General features: G+C 40.7%; 1 protein-coding gene across 4 annotated transcripts in view; it reads left to right on the forward strand.

Moving 5' to 3' along the window:
• The window catches only part of LPGAT1 (lysophosphatidylglycerol acyltransferase 1), a 106626-nt gene that overhangs the window by 49804 nt on the left and 36231 nt on the right, over positions 1-20591 (forward strand). For 2 of the 4 annotated variants that reach the window (XM_064276943.1, XM_064276942.1), the window contains exons 7-8: positions 8977-9086; positions 15856-20555. In XM_064276943.1, coding sequence (XP_064133013.1) covers positions 8977-9086; positions 15856-16007 — 262 coding nt within the window. In that variant the 3' untranslated portion in view covers positions 16008-20555. Of the gene's footprint in view, positions 1-8976; positions 9087-14518; positions 14682-15855; positions 20556-20591 lie in introns of those variants that run through there. The other 2 variants (XM_064276944.1, XM_064276945.1) reach the window with 2 other exon arrangements.

Raw genomic sequence — 20591 nt, forward strand, 5'->3', positions numbered from 1 at the left:
AGAAAAAGAAAAACAAGTTAAATCCAAAGAGAGCAGAAGAAAGGGAATAATAAAGGAAAAAAATGGAACTTACAGGAATAGAAAAAGTATCATAGGAAGAAAAACTAAGAAATTGGTTTTTTGAAAACACTACAACATTGATTGATTCCTGGCAAGACTGATCAAAAAAAAAAAAAAAAAAAAAGAAGGCCTGTGTTACCAACAGAGCAGCCCTGGTGGTGTAGAAGTTAAGGGTTTGGTTGCTAACTGAAAGGTTGGCAGTTCGAACCCACCAGCCACTCTATGGAAGAAGGATATAGCAGGCTGCTTCTTTAACGATTACAGTCTTAGAAACCCTATAAGGCAGTTCTGCCCTGTCCTATAGCGTCACTATGAGTCAGAATCAACTCAGTGGCAACAGGTTTGGTTTTTGGCTTTACATTAATGGTATCAGGAATGAAAAAGGACACATCACTACAGATCCTATAGCCATTTAAAAGGCAGTAAAAGGACATTGAGTACGACTCTTCCAGGGAATAGAAAAAGAGGGGACACTTCCCAGCTTGTTTTATCAAGGCAGCATAACTTTGATGCCAAAAGCTGAGCAAGAACATTGTAAGAAAGGAAAAATTACAGATGAACCTCTTACGTGACTGTAGATGTCAGATGAAACCCAGCTGTATATAAAAAAATTTAACACATCACACTATCTACCGAGAACCTACGTTCTGGGAATGCAAGTGTGGTTTAACTTTCCAAATCAACCTGTATAATTAATGACATTAACAGAAAAAGGGAAAAATTATATAAGCATTTCAATAGATTAAAAAAAAAAAGCATTGGATAAAATGCAACTCTCATTCATAATTAAAAAAAAAAAACACTCTTAGCAGACTGAGATTAGAAGGGTATTTTCTTAATGTGATTAATGGTCTCTACAAAAAAATTCTATAGTAAAAGTCATACTTAATGGTGAACTATTGAATGGTCCCTCCCTGAAAGAACAGGAATGAAAGAGAAGAACGCCTGTTTGTACCACTTCTATTCAGTACTGTACTAGCAGTCATAATGAGGTCAATATGGTAAGAAAAGAAACAAAAAGTGTAAACATAGGAAAGGAAGAAATAAAGCACATTTGCTTTATTAATTTGTCTTCCCACCTGCAAATTAAGATTACAGGGGTTGCAGTACTACCCAAACTATTCCAGAGCATAGAAAAGGAAGCGATACTTCTGAATCCATTCTGTGAAGCCAGCAGAACCCTGATACTAAAACCAGGCAGAGACACCACAAAAAAAGAAAATTACAGGCAAATATCTCTCATGAATGTAGATGCAAAAATTCTCAACAAAATTCTAGCCAATAGAATTCAGCATCATATCAAAAAAATAACCGCAATCAAGTAGGATTTATACCAGCTATGCAAGGACAGTTCAACATTAGAAAATCAATCAACATAATCCACCACATAAATAAAAGAATCACATGATCATCTCAATTGATGCAGAAAAGGCATTCAACAAAATCCAGCACCCATTCCTGATAAAAACTCTCAATAAAATAGGTATAGACTAGAAATTTCTTAACATAACAAAGGGCATCTATGCAAAACCAATAGCCAGCATCATTCTTAATGGAGAGAAGCTGAAAACATTCCCCTTGAGAACAGGACCAAGACAAGGATGCCCTTTATCACCACTCCTATTTAACATTGTGCTGGAAGTTCTAGCTAGAGCAGTAAGGCAAGAAAAAGAAATAAAGGGCATCCAAATTGGTAATGAAGAAGTTAAACTGTTCCTGCTTGCAGATGATATGATACTATACATAGAAAACCCAAAAGACTCCACAAGAAAACTACTGAAACTACCAGAAAGATTCAGTAGAGTAACAGGATATAAGATAAACATACAAAAATCGGTTGGATTCCTATACGCCAATAAAGAGAACAATGAAAGGGAAATCAGGAAAACAATACCATTTATAATAACCCCTAAAAAATAAGATACTTAGGAATAAATCTAACCAGGGATGTAAAAGGCTCTTACAAAGAAAACTGCAAAACACCAAAAGAGGTCTGCATAAATGGAAAAACATACCATGCTCATGGATAGGTAGAATCAACTTGTGAAAATAACAGTTCTACCCAAAGCAGTTTACAAATACAATGCAATCCTGATCTGAGCACCAACAACATTTTTTAAAGAGATGGAAAAACTAATCATTAACTTTATATGGAAAGGGAAGAGGCCCCGGATAAGTAAAGCAGTATGGAAGAAGAAGACAAAGTAGGAGGACTCACACTACCTGACCTCAGAACCTACCATACAGCTACGGTAGTCAAAACAGCCTGGTACTGGTACATCGACAGATACATTGACCAATGGAACAGAATTGAGAACCCAGATGTAAATCCATCTACTTACAGTCACTTGATCTTTGACGGGACCAAAGTCCATCAAATGGGGAAAAGACAGTCTTTTTAACAAATGGAGCTGGCAGAACTGGATGTCCATCTGCAAAAAAATGAAACAGGACCCATACCTCACACCTAGTTCAAAATGGATCAAAGACCTAAATATAAAGCCAAAAACTATAAAGTTCATAAAAGAAAAAAATAGGATCAACACTAGAGGCCCTAATACACGGCATTAACAGGATACATACCATAACCAACAACACACAAACTCCAGAAGCTATGCTAGATAACTGGGATCTTCTAAAAATTAAACTCTTAGGCTCATCAAAAGACTTCACCAAAAGAGTAAAAAGAGAACCTACAGACTAGGGAAAATTTTTTGGTTGTTACAAATCAGACAAAAATCTAATCTGTAAAATCTACAGGAATGTCCAACACCTCCACGACAAAAAGACAAATAATTCAATTAAAAAATGGGCAAAGGAAATGAACAGACACTTCAGCAAAGAAGACATTCAGGCGGCAAACAGACACATGAGGAAATGCTTGCAATCACTAACCATCAGAGAAATGCAAATGAAAACCACAGTAAGATATCGTCTCACCCTGGCATTACTGGCACGAATCAAAAAACAGGAAATGACGAATGTTGAAGAGGCTGTGGGGAGATTGGAACTCTTATGCATTGCTGGTGGGAATGCAAAATGATATAACCATTTTGAAAAATGATATGGTGCTTCCTCAGAAAGCTAGAAATGGAAATATATGATCCAGTGATCCCACTTCTAGGAAATATATCCTAGAGAAATAAGAGTCATCACACGAATAGACATGTACACCCGTGTTCACTGCAGCATTGTTCACAATAGCAAAAGGACGGAAACAACAGATGAATGTTTAAACAAACTGTGGTGCATATACAGAATGGAGTGTTACGAAATGATAAAAAACAATGATTAATCTGCAAAGCATCTCCTAACATAGGTGAACCTGGAGGTCACTATGCTGAGTGAAATAAGTCAGTCACAAAAGGACAAATATTGTATGAGACTACTACTGTAAAAACTCATGAAAAGGTTTACACATAAAAAGAAACAATCTTTGATGGTTGCAAGGGAGGGGAGGGGTGGGGATGGAAAAACACTAAACAGACAATAGATAAGTGGTAACTTTGATGAAGGGTAAGACAGTACACAGTACTGGGGAAGCCAGCACGACTTGTACAAGGCAAGGTCATGGAAGCTCCATAGACACATCCAAACTCCCTGAGGGACCAAATTGCTGGGCTGAGGGCTGTGGGGACCATAGTCTCAGGGAACATCTAGCTCAATTGGCATACAAAAAAAAAAAAAAACCAAACCCCCTGCCATCGAGTCGATTCCGACTCATAGCGAGCCTATAGGACAGAATAGAACTGCCCCATAGAAATTCCAAGGAGCGCCTGGCGGATTCCAACTTCCGACCTCTTGGTTAGCAGCCATAGCACTTAACCACTATGCCACCAGGGTTTCCCAATTGACATAACATAGTTTGTAAAGAAAATGTTCTACCTTCTACTTTGGTGAGTAGCAACTGGGGTCTTAAAAGCCTGTGAGTAGCCTTAGAGCACAAGGAGGAATGAAAAAAACTAAAGATACAAGGGAGAAATTAGCCCAAAGGCCTAATGGACCACATCTACGATGGCCTCCACCAGACTGAGTCCACTACAGCTAGATTGTGCCTGGCTAGCACCACTGACTGCTCTGACAGGGATCATAATAGAGGGCCCCGGACAGAGCTGGAGAAAAACGTAGAACGAAATTGTAACTCACACACAAAAAAAGACGAGACTTACTGGCTTGACAGAGACTAGAGAAACCCCGAGAGTATACCCCTGGACACTCTTTTAGCTCAGTAATGAAGTCACTCCCAAGGTTCACCATTCAGCCAAAGATTGGACAGCCCCATAAAACAAAACGAGACTAAAGGGGCACACCAGCCCAGGGGCAAGGACTAGAAGGCAGGAGGGAACAGGAAAGCTGGTAATAGGGAAACTAAGGTTGAGAAGGGAGAGTGTTGACATGTCGTGGGGTTGTTAACCGGTGTCATAAAACAATATGTATACTAACTGTTTAATGAGAAAATAGTTCTGTAAACCTTCATCTGAAGTACAATAAAAATAAATATGATTACAGGTTTGCTTGGTAGATACAGACCCTCAATGACTTAAACATACCCTAACCCTAATACAGGAGAAAGGTGTGACAGTCTGTTTCTGTAAAGATTTACAGCCTTGAAAACCCTATGGGGCAGTTCTACTCTGTCCTGTAGGATTGCTAAGAGGCAGAATAGACTCGATGGCAGTGAGTTTTTTTTTTTTTTTTAAACTCTTATATATAAATGGCTGTTTCATATGGCCAAGTGTTTACAGAGACTTCTTAGAGAAAGAAGGAGGTTAGGGAAAGCCCCTTCACAAAACTGACCTTTTTTTTTTCTCCTAATCACCATGCCATAGCACCTTTTGAGATTATTTTATTTGTGCCTAAAAGCAAAGACTCTTTGGGTGCTGAAGCAAAGCTGTTTGTGAAAGGGAATCTCAACCAAGGAGGCCCACTCCCTTAAGAAGCACAGCAGACCTGGGGTGGAGAGTGCAGAGCGGAAGTATTTAGTTTGAAAAGAGAGCTTTCAATTACTTAGGAGTATAGATTTTAAAAGAGCAAAGGAATTCTACCTGTGGGATGATTTTATGTAGTATGAGCACTTCCATTTTTTTTCCCCCTAATTTATGATATTTTATGTCATCTTCATCATTAGCCCACAGAGAGTGAGGGCAATTCCAGTTAGTTCTGATAAGATGTTATAGTAGCAAGCTGAAACTTGAAGTTTTTGGACCTCAGGGTCTTCTATTTCGTTAAAATATTTGATAAACTAAAACATTTTTACATTACTGCTATAGAGCAATGTAGTATATTTTGGGGAGTAGAAAAATAAGAACGAGAAAATTATTTTCTGTATGAAATTGTATTTTGATGAGTTTTTTTTTTTTAATTTTTGAAAGCAAAAGTGTTAATCAAAACTTTGTGAGTTCTTAAAATTGTTAATTTTTTTTCATAGTACACGCCTTTCTTTTCTCTCTTCTCTTTCTTGCCCACTGATACTTTAATTTGGGTTTTCAGTTACCCCAATGTGATATTTAAATATTTAAAAAGACGAAAGAAAGGAACCTGATTCTCACGTGGTTAACTAACGACGTTCCTTCCGATTTGTATGCAGACGACCACGCTTTGGAACCAGATCGAGGTGGTAGCCACACAACTCTGCGATTGTAGTAAACTGAGCTGTTCACTTTAAATGGGCCATTTTATGTCATGTGACTTTCACCTCAGTGTTTTAAAAAAAGCTTCTGAGGGAGTCTTAAGTATAATCATTCCAGTCATTTCAGAATTCTTTATATTTATTTGGCTGGCCTGGACACTGTTCTCTGGGTAAAACTATAGAAGTTGGTTAGTGTTTATTATAATGGTATATAAGCATTATAATGATTTCCAAATACTTGCTAAATATAAGTAGTTGACTTGTGTCTTACCTAAACTTAAGATAGCAAAATAGGCCTCTTTGTAAGCATGGCAAGTGGTAAACCCTGGCCAAAGACAGAAAATCTACTCAGACCTTTCAAAAATAATAGGACAGCTTCTGCAGAGAGATGGAGGGGACTCATGTCTACTTTCATTCCCTCCCAGAATTCCAGGAAAATAATGCTTAAGGGGTTTGTTTTAAGGTGTAAATCCACAAGGGTAGAGAGAACAATACGAAAGACAATGGAAATAAAAAAAACTTGGGATGTTGGAAAACAGATGGAGTAGTAAATAGCATAACAGAACCTAAGCCAAGAGCCAACCTGATTTATACCCCAGAACCTCCATAAGTCTGGACAATGGCAGGATCAGTACTTGTGGGAGTGAGGGTGGAAGGAGTGCTAACCTGGGAGGAGTGGTTGAAATCTGTTTACAAAGAAATGAGATACCCAGAATCCCTAACCTATATCCCATAGTGGGGTGATTGCTTTTTCCCTACCTTGGCAAATACTGGGGGTATATGCTGAAAGGATAGAATAGGGCTTTCTAGACTCAGGAACACCAGGAATAGTTGAGGGTGGAGATCCCAAGCAAAAACAGCATGATAACGTGAATGTAAGCATGTTGTATGCTGAGATTCCCAGCCTTCTTATCTCACTTGGCTACCAGAAAGCTATTCAGGCCTTTGCTCTCCAAGCAGGAAATTAGAGGACCTTTCTTTGGGGAAATGGGCCAGTTCAGGAGGGAAGATCATCCACATGGCCCAGCCAGATAATCCTCAGAGAGCTCACAGCCAGCAGACTTCATGCACAGGCTGAGAGCTGCTAATCAGCCATTTGGTCCCACCTCTGTAAATAAGCACAAAGAATTTCCAGGTTACTGGTAACCTAATGGCCTCTGTGTGAAAGATGGAGGAACAGAGACTGCAGGGAAAGGACAGCTTCCAGAAATCCTCGAAGTACATAGGAGTTCATTACACTCTTACGTCTACTTTTGTCAGTGTTTAAAATTTTCTGTCATAATTTTAAAAACTTCTCTTAGAGATAAGATATTGCAACAATAAAACGATAATAGCATACTGTAAAAAAATAATGTTCAGAGAACGATAGAAACCTTAGAAATTAGAAATATGGTAAAAGAAAAACTTAGTAAAAAGTTTACAAGTTAAATAATCTCCTAGAAAGGGGGACAAAAAACAGATAAGAAAGAAAATTATTTCCAACCCTGAATTCTGTCCAAATTGTCAACCAAGTGCGAGGACATGCAAGATTTCCAGGGCCCTCTCTCGAGAAACTGCAGGAGAGTATGCTGCATCAAAACGAGGAGTGGGTAGCGAAAGAGGAACCTCTCGTGGGAAACCTTATATTATTTTAGGAGAGAAGTACAGGGACTTACCAGGATGGTAGTGAAGAGACTTCCCACAGTGAAAACTAGGCAGTAAATCCAGATTGCTGTGAATCTTCTTCAGGCAGATGTAATTCAAAGTGTCTGATACATGTGAAGGTCTTAGGAGAAAATCTTGACTAGGGGCTAGCAAACTCAAGATGTGGGCCGAATTTGGCCTACTGCCTGTTTTTTGAAGGAGCCCTGGTGACGCAGTGGTTAAGTACTCAGCTGCTAACTGGAAGGTTGGTGGTTCAAACCCACCAGCCACTCTTTGGGAGAGAGATGTGGCAGTCTGCTTCTAAAGGTTTACACCCTTAGAGACCCTATAGAGCAGTTCTGTTCTGCCCTGTAGGGTAGCTATGAGTTGGAATTGTGTGATTGACTGGAGGGCAATGGGTGGGCCTGTTTTTGTGAATAAAGTTTTATTGGAACACAGCCATGCCCATGCATTTATGTGTACATTGTCAGTGCCTGCTTTCCCACTGCAAGGCAGCAGAGATCATGTAGCCTGTACAGCCTAAAATATTTACTGTCTGACCTTTTAAAAAAAATTTGCTGATGCCAATGATTATAGACAGTTGGCCCCTGGGAGCTCGAAGTTGACATAGAAAAAGGAATATAATCCCTCAGTCCAGGGGGAATAAAAATTGGGCTGGAAAGAAAAAGTAGTCATGGTTTACCACCCATTTTAGCTATGAACGTATTTACATGATTAAGATAATGTTCATGCTGAGTTTGAGCTAATTGGAATTGCAGCCTCTTTGGGAAGATGGGTGTGCACTTGTGGTGCCGTTAGGAAGAAGGAAGAGTTTACAGTTTTTTTGCAAATATCATGCCCACATACATAATGCTCAGAGTCCGGTTAGGAATAGGGGTTGCGAGGTCGGCAAAAAATGTACAACGTGCATATTATTTGCATAAAAATACAGTAATCCTCATCTTCCATAGTGGGACATCAGTAAATAAGGAACATGGTGATAAATACCAAGAGAGAAGAAAATTCCTCTGGAGACAGATAAATGGAGGCGAGGGGAACAGGGAACAGCTATTTTTCATACAGACAAACCTCTCAAAGCACCTTTATACCTTTGATAAAGAAAACTCCCCCACAAAATTGGAAAGCAAATAAGAAAAGAAACTCTCGTTCAGAGTCAGCAAATAGTTCCCACGTTGTCCATCTCTGATAACGTTAGCGAAAGACACCAATTTGAGTGGATTCTATCTGACTCACAGAGATGCCCACCAAAAAGATCATTGCTAAGATACATAACCTGTATTTGACCTAGTGTTTGACTACACTGAATGTGTCCCTAAATACGCAAACGAGGGAAGACACAGTTATTTCTCAGATACAGAATAATTTAACGTATTATCAGCGTCTAGCACCGGACCTAACACTTAATAGGTTCTAGGTAAGTATTTGAATGAATGAATGAACTCTGTTGTATAATCAACAACAATGAAAAGAAAAAAAAAAAAGAAAAACATGACTTGAGAAAGGGAAGAAACCAACCATTGCACAAGCAAAAGTGACTCCATAGCTTCCTTCAGATTTTCAGTTATCAGAGCTAAATCGTGGTTCATGATGATTTCAACTTCTGAAGTAAAGTCATTTTGTTGTTTTCTCCTAACTCTTAATAGGATCTTTCCAATTAAAGATGTACCCCTGGAGACTGATGATGACCTTGCTGATTGGCTCTATCAACGGTTTATTGAAAAAGAGGACCTTTTATCACATTTTTATAAAACAGGTACACACTATCCTATTTTTATGTATATATATATATATTCCTGGAGTTACTAATAATAGTTCCCAAGATGTAACCTTAGGAGTGATTATCATTTTTTGATTCTTAGATACCCTAAAGTAATCAAAGTATTTCTGTATTTAAAAATTTCACCTTAGAATTTTTGTAAAGATGAATTTGTGTTAAAGCTCTTCATCAGCCAGCAAACAAGGATCAGATGATGGAACAATAGTTATACAGACAGATCTAATTCAAGAAATTGTAGTAGGCTCCAATTATACACAGTCTGTGGTAGGCTCCAATTATACACAGTCTGTGGTAGGCTTCAATTATACACAACCTGTGGTAGGCTCCAGTTATACACAGTCTGTGGTAGGCTCCAATTATACACAGCCTGTGGTAGGCTCCAGTTATACACAGCCTGTGGTAGGCTCCAGTTATACACAGTCTGTGGTAGGCTCCAGTTATACACAGTCTGTGGTAGGCTCCAGTTATACACAGCCTGTGGTAGGCTCCAGTTATACACAGTCTGTGGTAGGCTCCAATTATACACAGCCTGTGGTAGGCTCCAGTTATACACAGTCTGTGGTAGGCTCCAGTTATACACAGCCTGTGGTAGGCTCCAGTTATACACAGCCTGTGGTAGGCTCCAGTTATACACAGCCTGTGGTAGGCTCCAGTTATACACAGTCTGTGGTAGGCTCCAGTTATACACAGTCTGTGGTAGGCTCCAATTATACACAGTCTGTGGTAGGCTCCAGTTATACACAGTCTGTGGTAGGCTCCAGTTATACACAGCCTGTGGTAGGCTCCAGTTATACACAGTCTGTGGTAGGCTCCAATTATACACAGCCTGTGGTAGGCTCCAGTTATACACAGTCTGTGGTAGGCTCCAATTATACACAACCTGTGGTAGGCTCCAGTTATACACAGTCTGTGGTAGGCTCCAATTATACACAGCCTGTGGTTTTTTTTTTTTTTTACCCCAGTTATACAAAGTCTGTGGTAGGCTCCAGTTATACACAGTCTGTGGTAGGCTCCAGTTATACACAGTCTGTGGTAGGCTCCAATTATACACAGCCTGTGGTTTTTTTTTTTTTTTACCCCAGTTATACACAGTCTGTGGTAGGCTCCAGTTATACACAGTCTGTGGTAGGCTCCAATTATACACAGCCTGTGGTAGGCTCCAGTTATACACAGTCTGTGGTAGGCTCCAATTATACACAACCTGTGGTAGGCTCCAGTTATACACAGTCTGTGGTAGGCTCCAATTATACACAACCTGTGGTAGGCTCCAGTTATACACAGTCTGTGGTAGGCTCCAGTTATACACAGTCTGTGGTAGGCTCCAGTTATACACAGTCTGTGGTAGGCTCCAGTTATACACAGTCTGTGGTAGGCTCCAGTTATACACAGTCTGTGGTAGGCTCCAGTTATACGCAGCCTGTGGTAGGCTCCAGTTATACACAGTCTGTGGTAGGCTCCAATTATACACAGCCTGTGGTTTTTTGTTTTTTTTTTTTTTTTTACCCCAGTTATACACAGTCTGTGGTAGGCTCCAGTTATACACAGTCTGTGGTAGGCTCCAATTATACACAGCCTGTGGTAGGCTCCAGTTATACACAGTCCGTGGTAGGCTCCAATTATACACAACCTGTGGTAGGCTCCAGTTATACACAGTCTGTGGTAGGCTCCAATTATACACAGCCTGTGGTAGGCTCCAGTTATACACAGTCTGTGGTAGGCTCCAATTATACACAGCCTGTGGTTTTTTGTTTGTTTTTTTTTTTTACCCCAGTTATACACAGTCTGTGGTAGGCTCCAATTATACACAGCCTGTGGTTTTTTTTTTTTTTTTTTTTTTTTACCCCAGTTATACACAGTCTGTGGTAGGCTCCAGTTATACACAGTCTGTGGTAGGCTCCAGTTATACACAGTCTGTGGTAGGCTCCAGTTATACACAGTCTGTGGTAGGCTCCAGTTATACACAGTCTGTGGTAGGCTCCAATTATACACAGCCTGTGGTAGGCTCCAGTTATACACAGTCTGTGGTAGGCTCCAATTATACACAACCTGTGGTAGGCTCCAATTATACACAGTCTGTGGTAGGCTCCAATTATACACAACCTGTGGTAGGCTCCAGTTATACACAGTCTGTGGTAGGCTCCAGTTATACACAGTCTGTGGTAGGCTCCAGTTATACACAGTCTGTGGTAGGCTCCAATTATACACAGCCTGTGGTTTTTTTTTTTTTTTTACCCCAGTTATACACAGTCTGTGGTAGGCTCCAGTTATACACAGTCTGTGGTAGGCTCCAATTATACACAGCCTGTGGTTTTTTGTTTGTTTTTTTTTTTTACCCCAGTTATACACAGTCTGTGGTAGGCTCCAATTATACACAGCCTGTGGTTTTTTTTTTTTTTTTTTTTTTTTACCCCAGTTATACACAGTCTGTGGTAGGCTCCAGTTATACACAGTCTGTGGTAGGCTCCAATTATACACAGCCTGTGGTTTTTTTTTTTTTTTTTTTTTTTACCCCAGTTATACACAGTCTGTGGTAGGCTCCAGTTATACACAGTCTGTGGTAGGCTCCAATTATACACAGCCTGTGGTAGGCTCCAGTTATACACAGTCTGTGGTAGGCTCCAATTATACACAACCTGTGGTAGGCTCCAGTTATACACAGTCTGTGGTAGGCTCCAATTATACACAGCCTGTGGTAGGCCCCAGTTATACACAGTCTGTGGTAGGCTCCAGTTATACACAGTCTGTGGTAGGCTCCAGTTATACACAGTCTGTGGTAGGCTCCAGTTATACGCAGCCTGTGGTAGGCTCCAGTTATACACAGTCTGTGGTAGGCTCCAATTATACACAGCCTGTGGTTTTTTGTTTTTTTTTTTTTTTTTACCCCAGTTATACACAGTCTGTGGTAGGCTCCAGTTATACACAGTCTGTGGTAGGCTCCAATTATACACAGCCTGTGGTAGGCTCCAGTTATACACAGTCCGTGGTAGGCTCCAATTATACACAACCTGTGGTAGGCTCCAGTTATACACAGTCTGTGGTAGGCTCCAATTATACACAGCCTGTGGTAGGCTCCAGTTATACACAGTCTGTGGTAGGCTCCAATTATACACAGCCTGTGGTTTTTTGTTTGTTTTTTTTTTTTACCCCAGTTATACACAGTCTGTGGTAGGCTCCAATTATACACAGCCTGTGGTTTTTTTTTTTTTTTTTTTTTTTTTACCCCAGTTATACACAGTCTGTGGTAGGCTCCAGTTATACACAGTCTGTGGTAGGCTCCAGTTATACACAGTCTGTGGTAGGCTCCAATTATACACAGCCTGTGGTTTTTTTTTTTTTTTTACCCCAGTTATACACAGTCTGTGGTAGGCTCCAGTTATACACAGTCTGTGGTAGGCTCCAATTATACACAGCCTGTGGTAGGCTCCAGTTATACACAGTCTGTGGTAGGCTCCAGTTATACACAGCCTGTGGTAGGCTCCAATTATACACAGCCTGTGGTAGGCTCCAGTTATACACAGTCTGTGGTAGGCTCCAATTATACACAACCTGTGGTAGGCTCCAGTTATACACAGTCTGTGGTAGGCTCCAATTATACACAGCCTGTGGTAGGCTCCAGTTATACACAGTCTGTGGTAGGCTCCAATTATACACAACCTGTGGTAGGCTCCAGTTATACACAGTCTGTGGTAGGCTCCAGTTATACACAGTCTGTGGTAGGCTCCAATTATACACAGCCTGTGGTAGGCTCCAGTTATACACAGTCTGTGGTAGGCTCCAGTTATACACAGTCTGTGGTAGGCTCCAGTTATACACAGTCTGTGGTAGGCTCCAGTTATACACAGCCTGTGGTAGGCTCCAATTATACACAACCTGTGGTAGGCTCCAGTTATACACAGTCTGTGGTAGGCTCCAATTATACACAACCTGTGGTAGGCTCCAGTTATACACAGTCTGTGGTAGGCTCCAGTTATACACAGTCTGTGGTAGGCTCCAATTATACACAGCCTGTGGTAGGCTCCAGTTATACACAGTCTGTGGTAGGCTCCAATTATATACAACCTGTGGTAGGCTCCAGTTATACACAGCCTGTGGTAGGCTCCAGTTATACACAGTCTGTGGTAGGCTCCAGTTATACACAACCTGTGGTAGGCTCCAGTTATACACAACCTGTGGTAGGCTCCAGTTATACACAGTCTGTGGTAGGCTCCAGTTATACACAGTCTGTGGTAGGCTCCAGTTATACACAGCCTGTGGTAGGCTCCAATTATACACAACCTGTGGTAGGCTCCAGTTATACACAGTCTGTGGTAGGCTCCAGTTATACACAGCCTGTGGTAGGCTCCAGTTATACACATACAGTTAAATGTGGTGTTTTATGAAATACCAGGTAATCATGTTTTGGCATTGCACTGTAGTATTTAACATTATATTATAGTCATTTCAGAGAATTCTTAGCTCCATTTTTACGTGATTATTTTTTCTTTACACATGGGGTAAAGTTCACTTTTTAAGTATTAAGATGCAACTTTATACTTTCTTCTTGGGAGAAAAAAATCTATTTACCCTAAAAAAAAAAAAAAAAAAAACCTGTTGCTGTGGAGACAATTCCAGCTTATAGCAACCCTGTAGGGCAGAGTAGAACTGCCTCATAGGATTTCTAAGGAGCAGCTGGTGAATTTGAACTGTTGACATTTTGGTTAGCAGCCGAGCTCTTAACCAGTGCACCACCAAAACCAAAAACCAAACCTGTTGCCAACGAGCCGGTTCCAACTCACTGGGCCACCAGGGCTCCCTATTTACCCTAAGATTTTTTCTATTTTTAAAATTCTTTATGAAGTACAAATATTATAATGCAGCGAAGAAGACATAACAAGGGAGGAAGAGAAAAGGAGGAAGAAAGGAAGTTAGGAAAGAAGAAAGTTAACATTAGCAGAATGCCAGGTGCTATAGTAGGAAATGCTTTCAGATTTGCTGTGTTGTAGGCCTACTTCCGAGAGCCTACAATAGGAAAAAAAGTTGAGTAGAAAGTTGTCCCAGGTCTAAGGGTGGCCATGGGGTTTTAGATGAACAGAAAGCCCTATTTTCTCCCCACCTAGACTTTTTTGGTACAGAGTTAAAGTTGATGTTAAATCAGACTGTCAAAGGCCTAATGTTGAGCAAAGGCTGATATGTTAATTACAGTTTTTATTTTATTTTATTTGTGAAAATACAGCATAACACACCAATTTAACAGTTTTTACACATACAACTCAGTGACATTAATTACATTCTTCAAGACTTGCAACTGTTCTCACCATCTCTTCTGTATTGTTTCACCTCCATTAGTGTTAATTATACTTACATTACATTAATTACATTTAATGGTTTTGTTTTTGCATTGGGGATTTGTTTCACTTTGCCCTCAACAGGATTCCTCCCTTCCTGACCTTAACCTTCTGACTCAGGTAGTGGACTAGTGTATATCACTCTGAGGAGTTGGACACTGTGTTATCATTAGGATCCGTAATAAGACTGATTGAATAAGATGGCCTCTGAGCATTTCCTGGTCCTGCTCTCCAGTCCTCTTCACAGGTAGGACAGGATGCTTGTGTAAACTAAGGAGGCAGGAGGCGGTAAGAGGTCAGCAGGATCTCTCCTCCTTTCTAGCCTCAATCTCTTGCCTGATGATACTTGGCTTTAATTGTAGCAGCAATGATGAAAGCCTCTTTTTAAGAACACTATTTGCATAATAAGGAGCCCTGGTGGTGCAGTGGCTAAGCACTCAGCTACTAACCAAAAGGTCAATGGTTCAAACTCACTAGCTGCTCTGAGGGACCGTAAAGAATACAGCCTTGGAAACCCTATGGGGCAGTTGTACTCTGTCCTATAGGGTTGCTATGTGTTGGAGTCAACTCGAAGGCAACGGCTTTATTTGCGTAATAGATCCTGAAACTTGAAAGTGCTTTCTGTAAATTGTTCGTGAGAAGCAAATCCCCTCATGAATCAGCTTACGCTAGGGGATTATCAACAAGGACAAAGACTATTTGAAATGCCGAAGAGTGTTATCAAGATGACCTTCAGTAATATTGCTTTAAAATGGTCTAGCTTTCCAGAAAAAAATTTAAAGACATCTGTTTACTTTGTATGTCTCCTTTATATTATTATATTTCATAAAAATATTGCCCTTTGGAAATGTCAGTGATTTACAACCACTGTTTTTGTGGCAATAACATTTAATTTGTAAATAGAGGAGTTCATATAAATTAGACTCTTTTGGAAATTCTTTAAGTAATATCTGTTTAACTTACTCTGTGTTGGGCCACTGTGGAAGTCTCTAGGGATACAGCAGGAGACAAGACAGCCAGAGAGGGCTTGCTCCCCTGCAGCTTCTGTTGCAGGGGAAAGACAGTGAAGTCTGTAGAAGGAAAGAAATGAAGGATCATTGCACATCATGGAAATTGCCATGAAGGTGATGAACGTAGAGTGGACAGTGATGGGGCTTCTGATGCTGGAAGGAAGCAGATGGACCTGCCATTCACTGAGATGGTGGAGGAGGAATGTTCTGGGCAGAGATTGTTGAGGCAATGGTTCAGAGGCAGGGAAGGGCAGTTTGAACATTATATTTCAAATAAGACTTCTCTTCAAGGGCAATGGAAGTCATGGAAGATGCTTTTGTTTTAAACCCTAGTTAAACTAATACTCAACTTTATTCCAGGAGGCTGACCTCCACAGTACAATGGATTAATATTTCCATCTTGTCTTTTAGGAGCTTTTCCACCTCTCGAGGGCCATCGGGAAGCAGTTTCCAGGGAGATGACCCTCAGCAATGTGACGCTGTTTTTCTTACACTCTTTTACATTTTTGTCAGGCTATATGTGGTACAACATCATGCAGTATTTTTACCGTTGCCTGTTTTAGGAATTGACTCATCACGGTCACCATAGAAGTTCAGACTTTCATAAGTGTACGTTATTTTTCATGTGCAAATCAGATTATTAAAAAAAAGCAAAGGAAATTCAATGGATGGATTAATGCTTATCCCCCTTTGGGATATTTTAAAACTCTCCTAAAATGAGGATCAGTAATACAGTGAGCTGCTGATACACTTTAAGAACTTTTCACGTTTTAAAAAGATGCATTCTACCACATGTATAAGCAAACATCATATTTGGAGAAAAGAAGATCAAAAAATCATCCTAGAAGACCGAGAGAAATTCTGTTGCCACCAGATATACTTTATAATTTAGTTCAAGCTCAGAAAGTTGTAGTCGTTGCTCTTAGCTGGTAGTGTGTACATCACCAGTGCTCTAGAGAACCCTCGTTTCCACCAACTCTTGCTATGGGGGGACCTTGAGGGGAGCCCCTAGGCACTTCCTGGAGGATGGTGTCCCTGTCATTTGCGGTAACAAACTAATCCTCAACAGCTAAGTGGAGTATAGTTTCAGGCATTTTCTGTTGGGGTTGGGGGAGTAGTGTTCATTGGACATGTTCCAGTACTGAAATGTGCTCTTTGAAAATCCTGCCCAGGCTAGCTCATTCCAGCACCACGTTTACACGTGCTAGTGCATCCCTGTAAGAGGGGGTCAGGGGATTTACCCTTTTGTATAAGTCACATCATAGACTGATGATTGTCTTTTACAAAATACACTTTTATAAGATGCAAGTGTAGTGAAGGATTAGTAATGTAGTCTGAAAATAAACGTAGGCGTAGTCAGGATCCTTGAGGCGCTGTCTTGTCTCTTCACGTTTTACTTGTGAGTTGATGCTCTCCAGCCCACCCTGCACTGGGCACCCCCGTTGCTGATGTGGTAGTTCTAGCTATAGCACAGAGCCTTTGTTTTGTTTTTTTCCATTTTAACACACTAGCATCAAATGCATCTGGGGGTGGTTGAAACAAATTAACACAAAACATCTAAATGATCAGTTTGAGAGGAAATGAGCTAGTTTGTTAGGGGGAGAAAAAGAGCCAGGCCATTGACTTAAAACGGCAACCTCAGAACCTGTGCAGACAGTGCTGTGGTCCAGCATGACATCAAGGAGCTGCCAGTCTCAGGGTATGCGTTGTCAGGAATGGGCCAGCACAAAAGCCTTCTCAGTCTCTTCCAGTTACTTCTGAAAAGGATAAAGTCAAGTTTCAATTTCTAGAAAATAGGATTTTTCTGTATTTGTCACTGTGTGGATACGATTTACCTCGTGGGTGGACCAAACTCTTCTCAAACAGCAGTGCACTCCATCAGGCATGACCTGTGCTCCCAGGGTTGAGACATGTGTGATGCTTGGTCTGGAATTTTAAGAGTGTTAAAGGCCAACGCCTTCCCGTGATGTGAGCCTTTTGGAGTCCCCTGTTGTCTTTAATCACACAAATAAAAATTTTGATAATTAGGCTGTAAAATAAAAATAAAGGCTAATGTTTTCCATCATTAAATAAACAAAAAAAAAAACTAAGAAGATGTGAGTTTTCCCCCAGTTACATGGGAGAGTTAAAGCAACACTGAATGAAAGCCCACAGCAGCTTTACCTTTGAGCTAACTCAGTGCACACGTGGAAGAAGAGGGGAGCATTTACTGAAATACCTCATTGAATAGCATGCCACTGCTGGTCAACCGCAGACGCCAGTGTTAACGCGCTTGGATTGGTCACGTGTGTTGTAAGACGCCATTGTTGGATCTAAGCACTTCATTGCATGCCCACCTGCAGGGATGGTTGTACAAGAGAAACCAATCTTAATTTAGAGATGTGGATGACGGGAGGAAGCCAAATAGAAACTTAAAGCCGATTCTGTTTGAGCCCAGCAAACACCACTGAATTACAAGGTAAATTGAAATTGTTCATTTGTGAGATTAGTCTGCTGTCAGGGGATCAATTGCTCGCTTTCAAGTATGGCGTGCACAGTCCTGGCTAATAGACCTTCTCTTCATTGCTAAAGCAAGCCACAAGGTGAAGCGGCCAGTTCTGATGTCAAAAATAAAAACATCATGCATGCATATGTAAATATGGGTTAGGGCCACCTTGCCATCACTGTGCTCCAGAGGCACTTGATATTGCTAAATGTGTTGTACACAGACTACCCTGTAAGATGCATTGCTTTTCAAGTGCGGTATCATTTCAGCTGTCTCTAGAGTGACAGATACCAATAGATGTGAGTTAATTTTAAAAAATAGACCTGTGAGTTGTAAACAGATGTGTATTTGATCAGCCCTCTCCCTCTTTGATTCTTTCATCAACACGTTCTTTCTCTTCTACTGACAAAATGTTTGCTTGAGAACATGGATGGATGGTGGTTTCCTTGTGAGTACCTGGAGTTTTCCTGCCCGCAAAGGGAAAGACAACAGTGTTTGTCACACGGCAGCCTGGGGAAGCAGCAATGTGCCACAGAACTGAATAAAAACTCCCAGTGCTTGCTTGCTTTGTGAAGTGAGATGAAAGGGGGACTAAAGGAAGATAGAGGTTTTATCCAGGGGGAAGAAAATAAACTGTCAGTTTTTTACTAGTAGCTTGTAGAATCCCAGCACTTCTCAGCCTCAGCTGGTCTGCCCAGATTCCCTCAGCAGAGAGGGTTGAGAACTCATGGCTGCAGCCCTGGTGTCAAGAGGTCCCTGTAATGGGAACATCCACTTGGCTACAGTGACTACAGAAGTGACAACCCAGAAGCTCACTCTTTACTTCAGAAACAATTATTGGTGTTAAAATATACACACATTGTGGTGAAGCCTATAACCGATAAAGGTAAAGAAAAACTGTAGAACGGGAAATAATGTTTAGGTGGGCAAAAAATCAGTTGAGAATCTAAATAGTAGATTTTAAAAAAGATAGCTGTAAGTTCAGGTCTGTCATATTAAAGTAGTTTTCAATATTAACAACCAACCCTTAATTTTCCACAGTAAAGGTACTAGGATTAAAGGAATTAATGCAGTAATCACAAGTAAACCAAAAATAAATTTTTATTTAGGAGTTTGAATTTCTATTCTCATCAGATTTTTTTTTTCCTTCTAGAGATGACTACTTGTTAAAACTCTTGCCTGTGTGTGGCTTGGAAACCCTGGTAGTGTGGTGGTTAAGTGCTACTACGGCTGTTAACCAAAAGGTCAGCAGAACAGATCCACCAGGCGCTCCTTGGAAACACTATGGGGCAGTTCTACCCCGCCCTGTAGGGCCGCAATGAGTCAGAATTGACTCGACGGCAGTGGGTTTTTTGGTTTTTTGGATGTGTGACTTAATGAGTAGTGAAATGGTTCAGAAAGACAGACAGACATACAGCTGTGAGGATAGGAGACACAAAGGCCTAAATAATCCAGAGTCTAGAAAGTGGGTCTTTGTATGATCAAGAGTTGGTGGTACTGAAATTGTTCTCAAGTCATTTTATGAGACTGAAATCTTAAATCACCAAGTGTAAACCTCAGAACGTCATTCCAATGCTAATGTTGTTTGGATTGGTATTAAGAACGCCTCTTCATTCTTTGCTCATGTTGCCAACTACTCGTGAGTTTGTCTTAGTAACTTTTTTTGACAATCACTTTCTCACCAAGTTCTTCTAAACCAGTTGGACGTGGTTATAATCATGGAAAGTCGTTTTCAATCATGGGTAGTCTTATTGGATTGGAATTCTTTTTCTATTTAAGAAAATGTTTTATTTGCACTGCAGAATAGACAGAGTTAGTTACTTTCTTCATTTTTTTTTTCTTTTTTGGAAGTCCTTACAGAGGACTTCACTCCAGAGTTACCCTGTGAGTGTGTTCAGCTCTGGCCCACAAAGGAAGGATAAAAATGGTTTGTCTTGTTATTCTTTTGCGGTGCAGTACTGTGAACCCTACATCTGTTCACATGGAAAGCAGTCACAAGCAGCACAGGGCAGCAGGTATTAATACTGGTTCAGGTTGTGAGGGGCGAGGTGGGTGTGCTTGGGACCAACACCCCTAAACTGGAAGTTTCTCCGTCACAAGGGCTGGTGTTCTCTGGAGCAGTCACCGGGTGGTGCGTGCTTTATCATAACTGTTGTGCACCGATCCCCAGCAATTTGGAACTGAATCCCGGGAACGAGCTGGGGGTGCTGAACTGTTAGGGGAGGGTGACTGTAGCCACGTGGAAGATAAAATATGGGTTTCTCTGCAAAATTTCCACTTGAGAATTTTTACATTTACGATTTTTTAAAAACAGCTTAGAAATCAAAGGTTTTTTTCCAGTATATTCTAACTGCAGAGTATGCACACATACTTCAACCAGTAAAACTGTGGAACACGACTGTGGTGCGCAGATTCTTCACACGCAAGGAGTCTGTGCATTTCACAGTGACTTGTTGTTGGGTAATGAAGTAGTTACAGATGTCGTTTGTATCAGTGCTTTCATTTTCTTTGCAGTTATTCAGAGCTGTGTTTATGTCACGCGGTGGACCTTGGTTTTCCTGAAGTGTGGTGTTTACTTCTTTGTGTGTCTGTCTGCACGTTGTGATGTGTAGGAATGACCGTGAAGGCTGTGCCAGCTGGAAGTGACTTCCGTAAAGGGCTG

Source organism: Loxodonta africana, chromosome 25 (genome assembly GCF_030014295.1).
Source record: "Loxodonta africana isolate mLoxAfr1 chromosome 25, mLoxAfr1.hap2, whole genome shotgun sequence".
Classification (NCBI taxonomy): domain Eukaryota; kingdom Metazoa; phylum Chordata; class Mammalia; order Proboscidea; family Elephantidae; genus Loxodonta; species Loxodonta africana.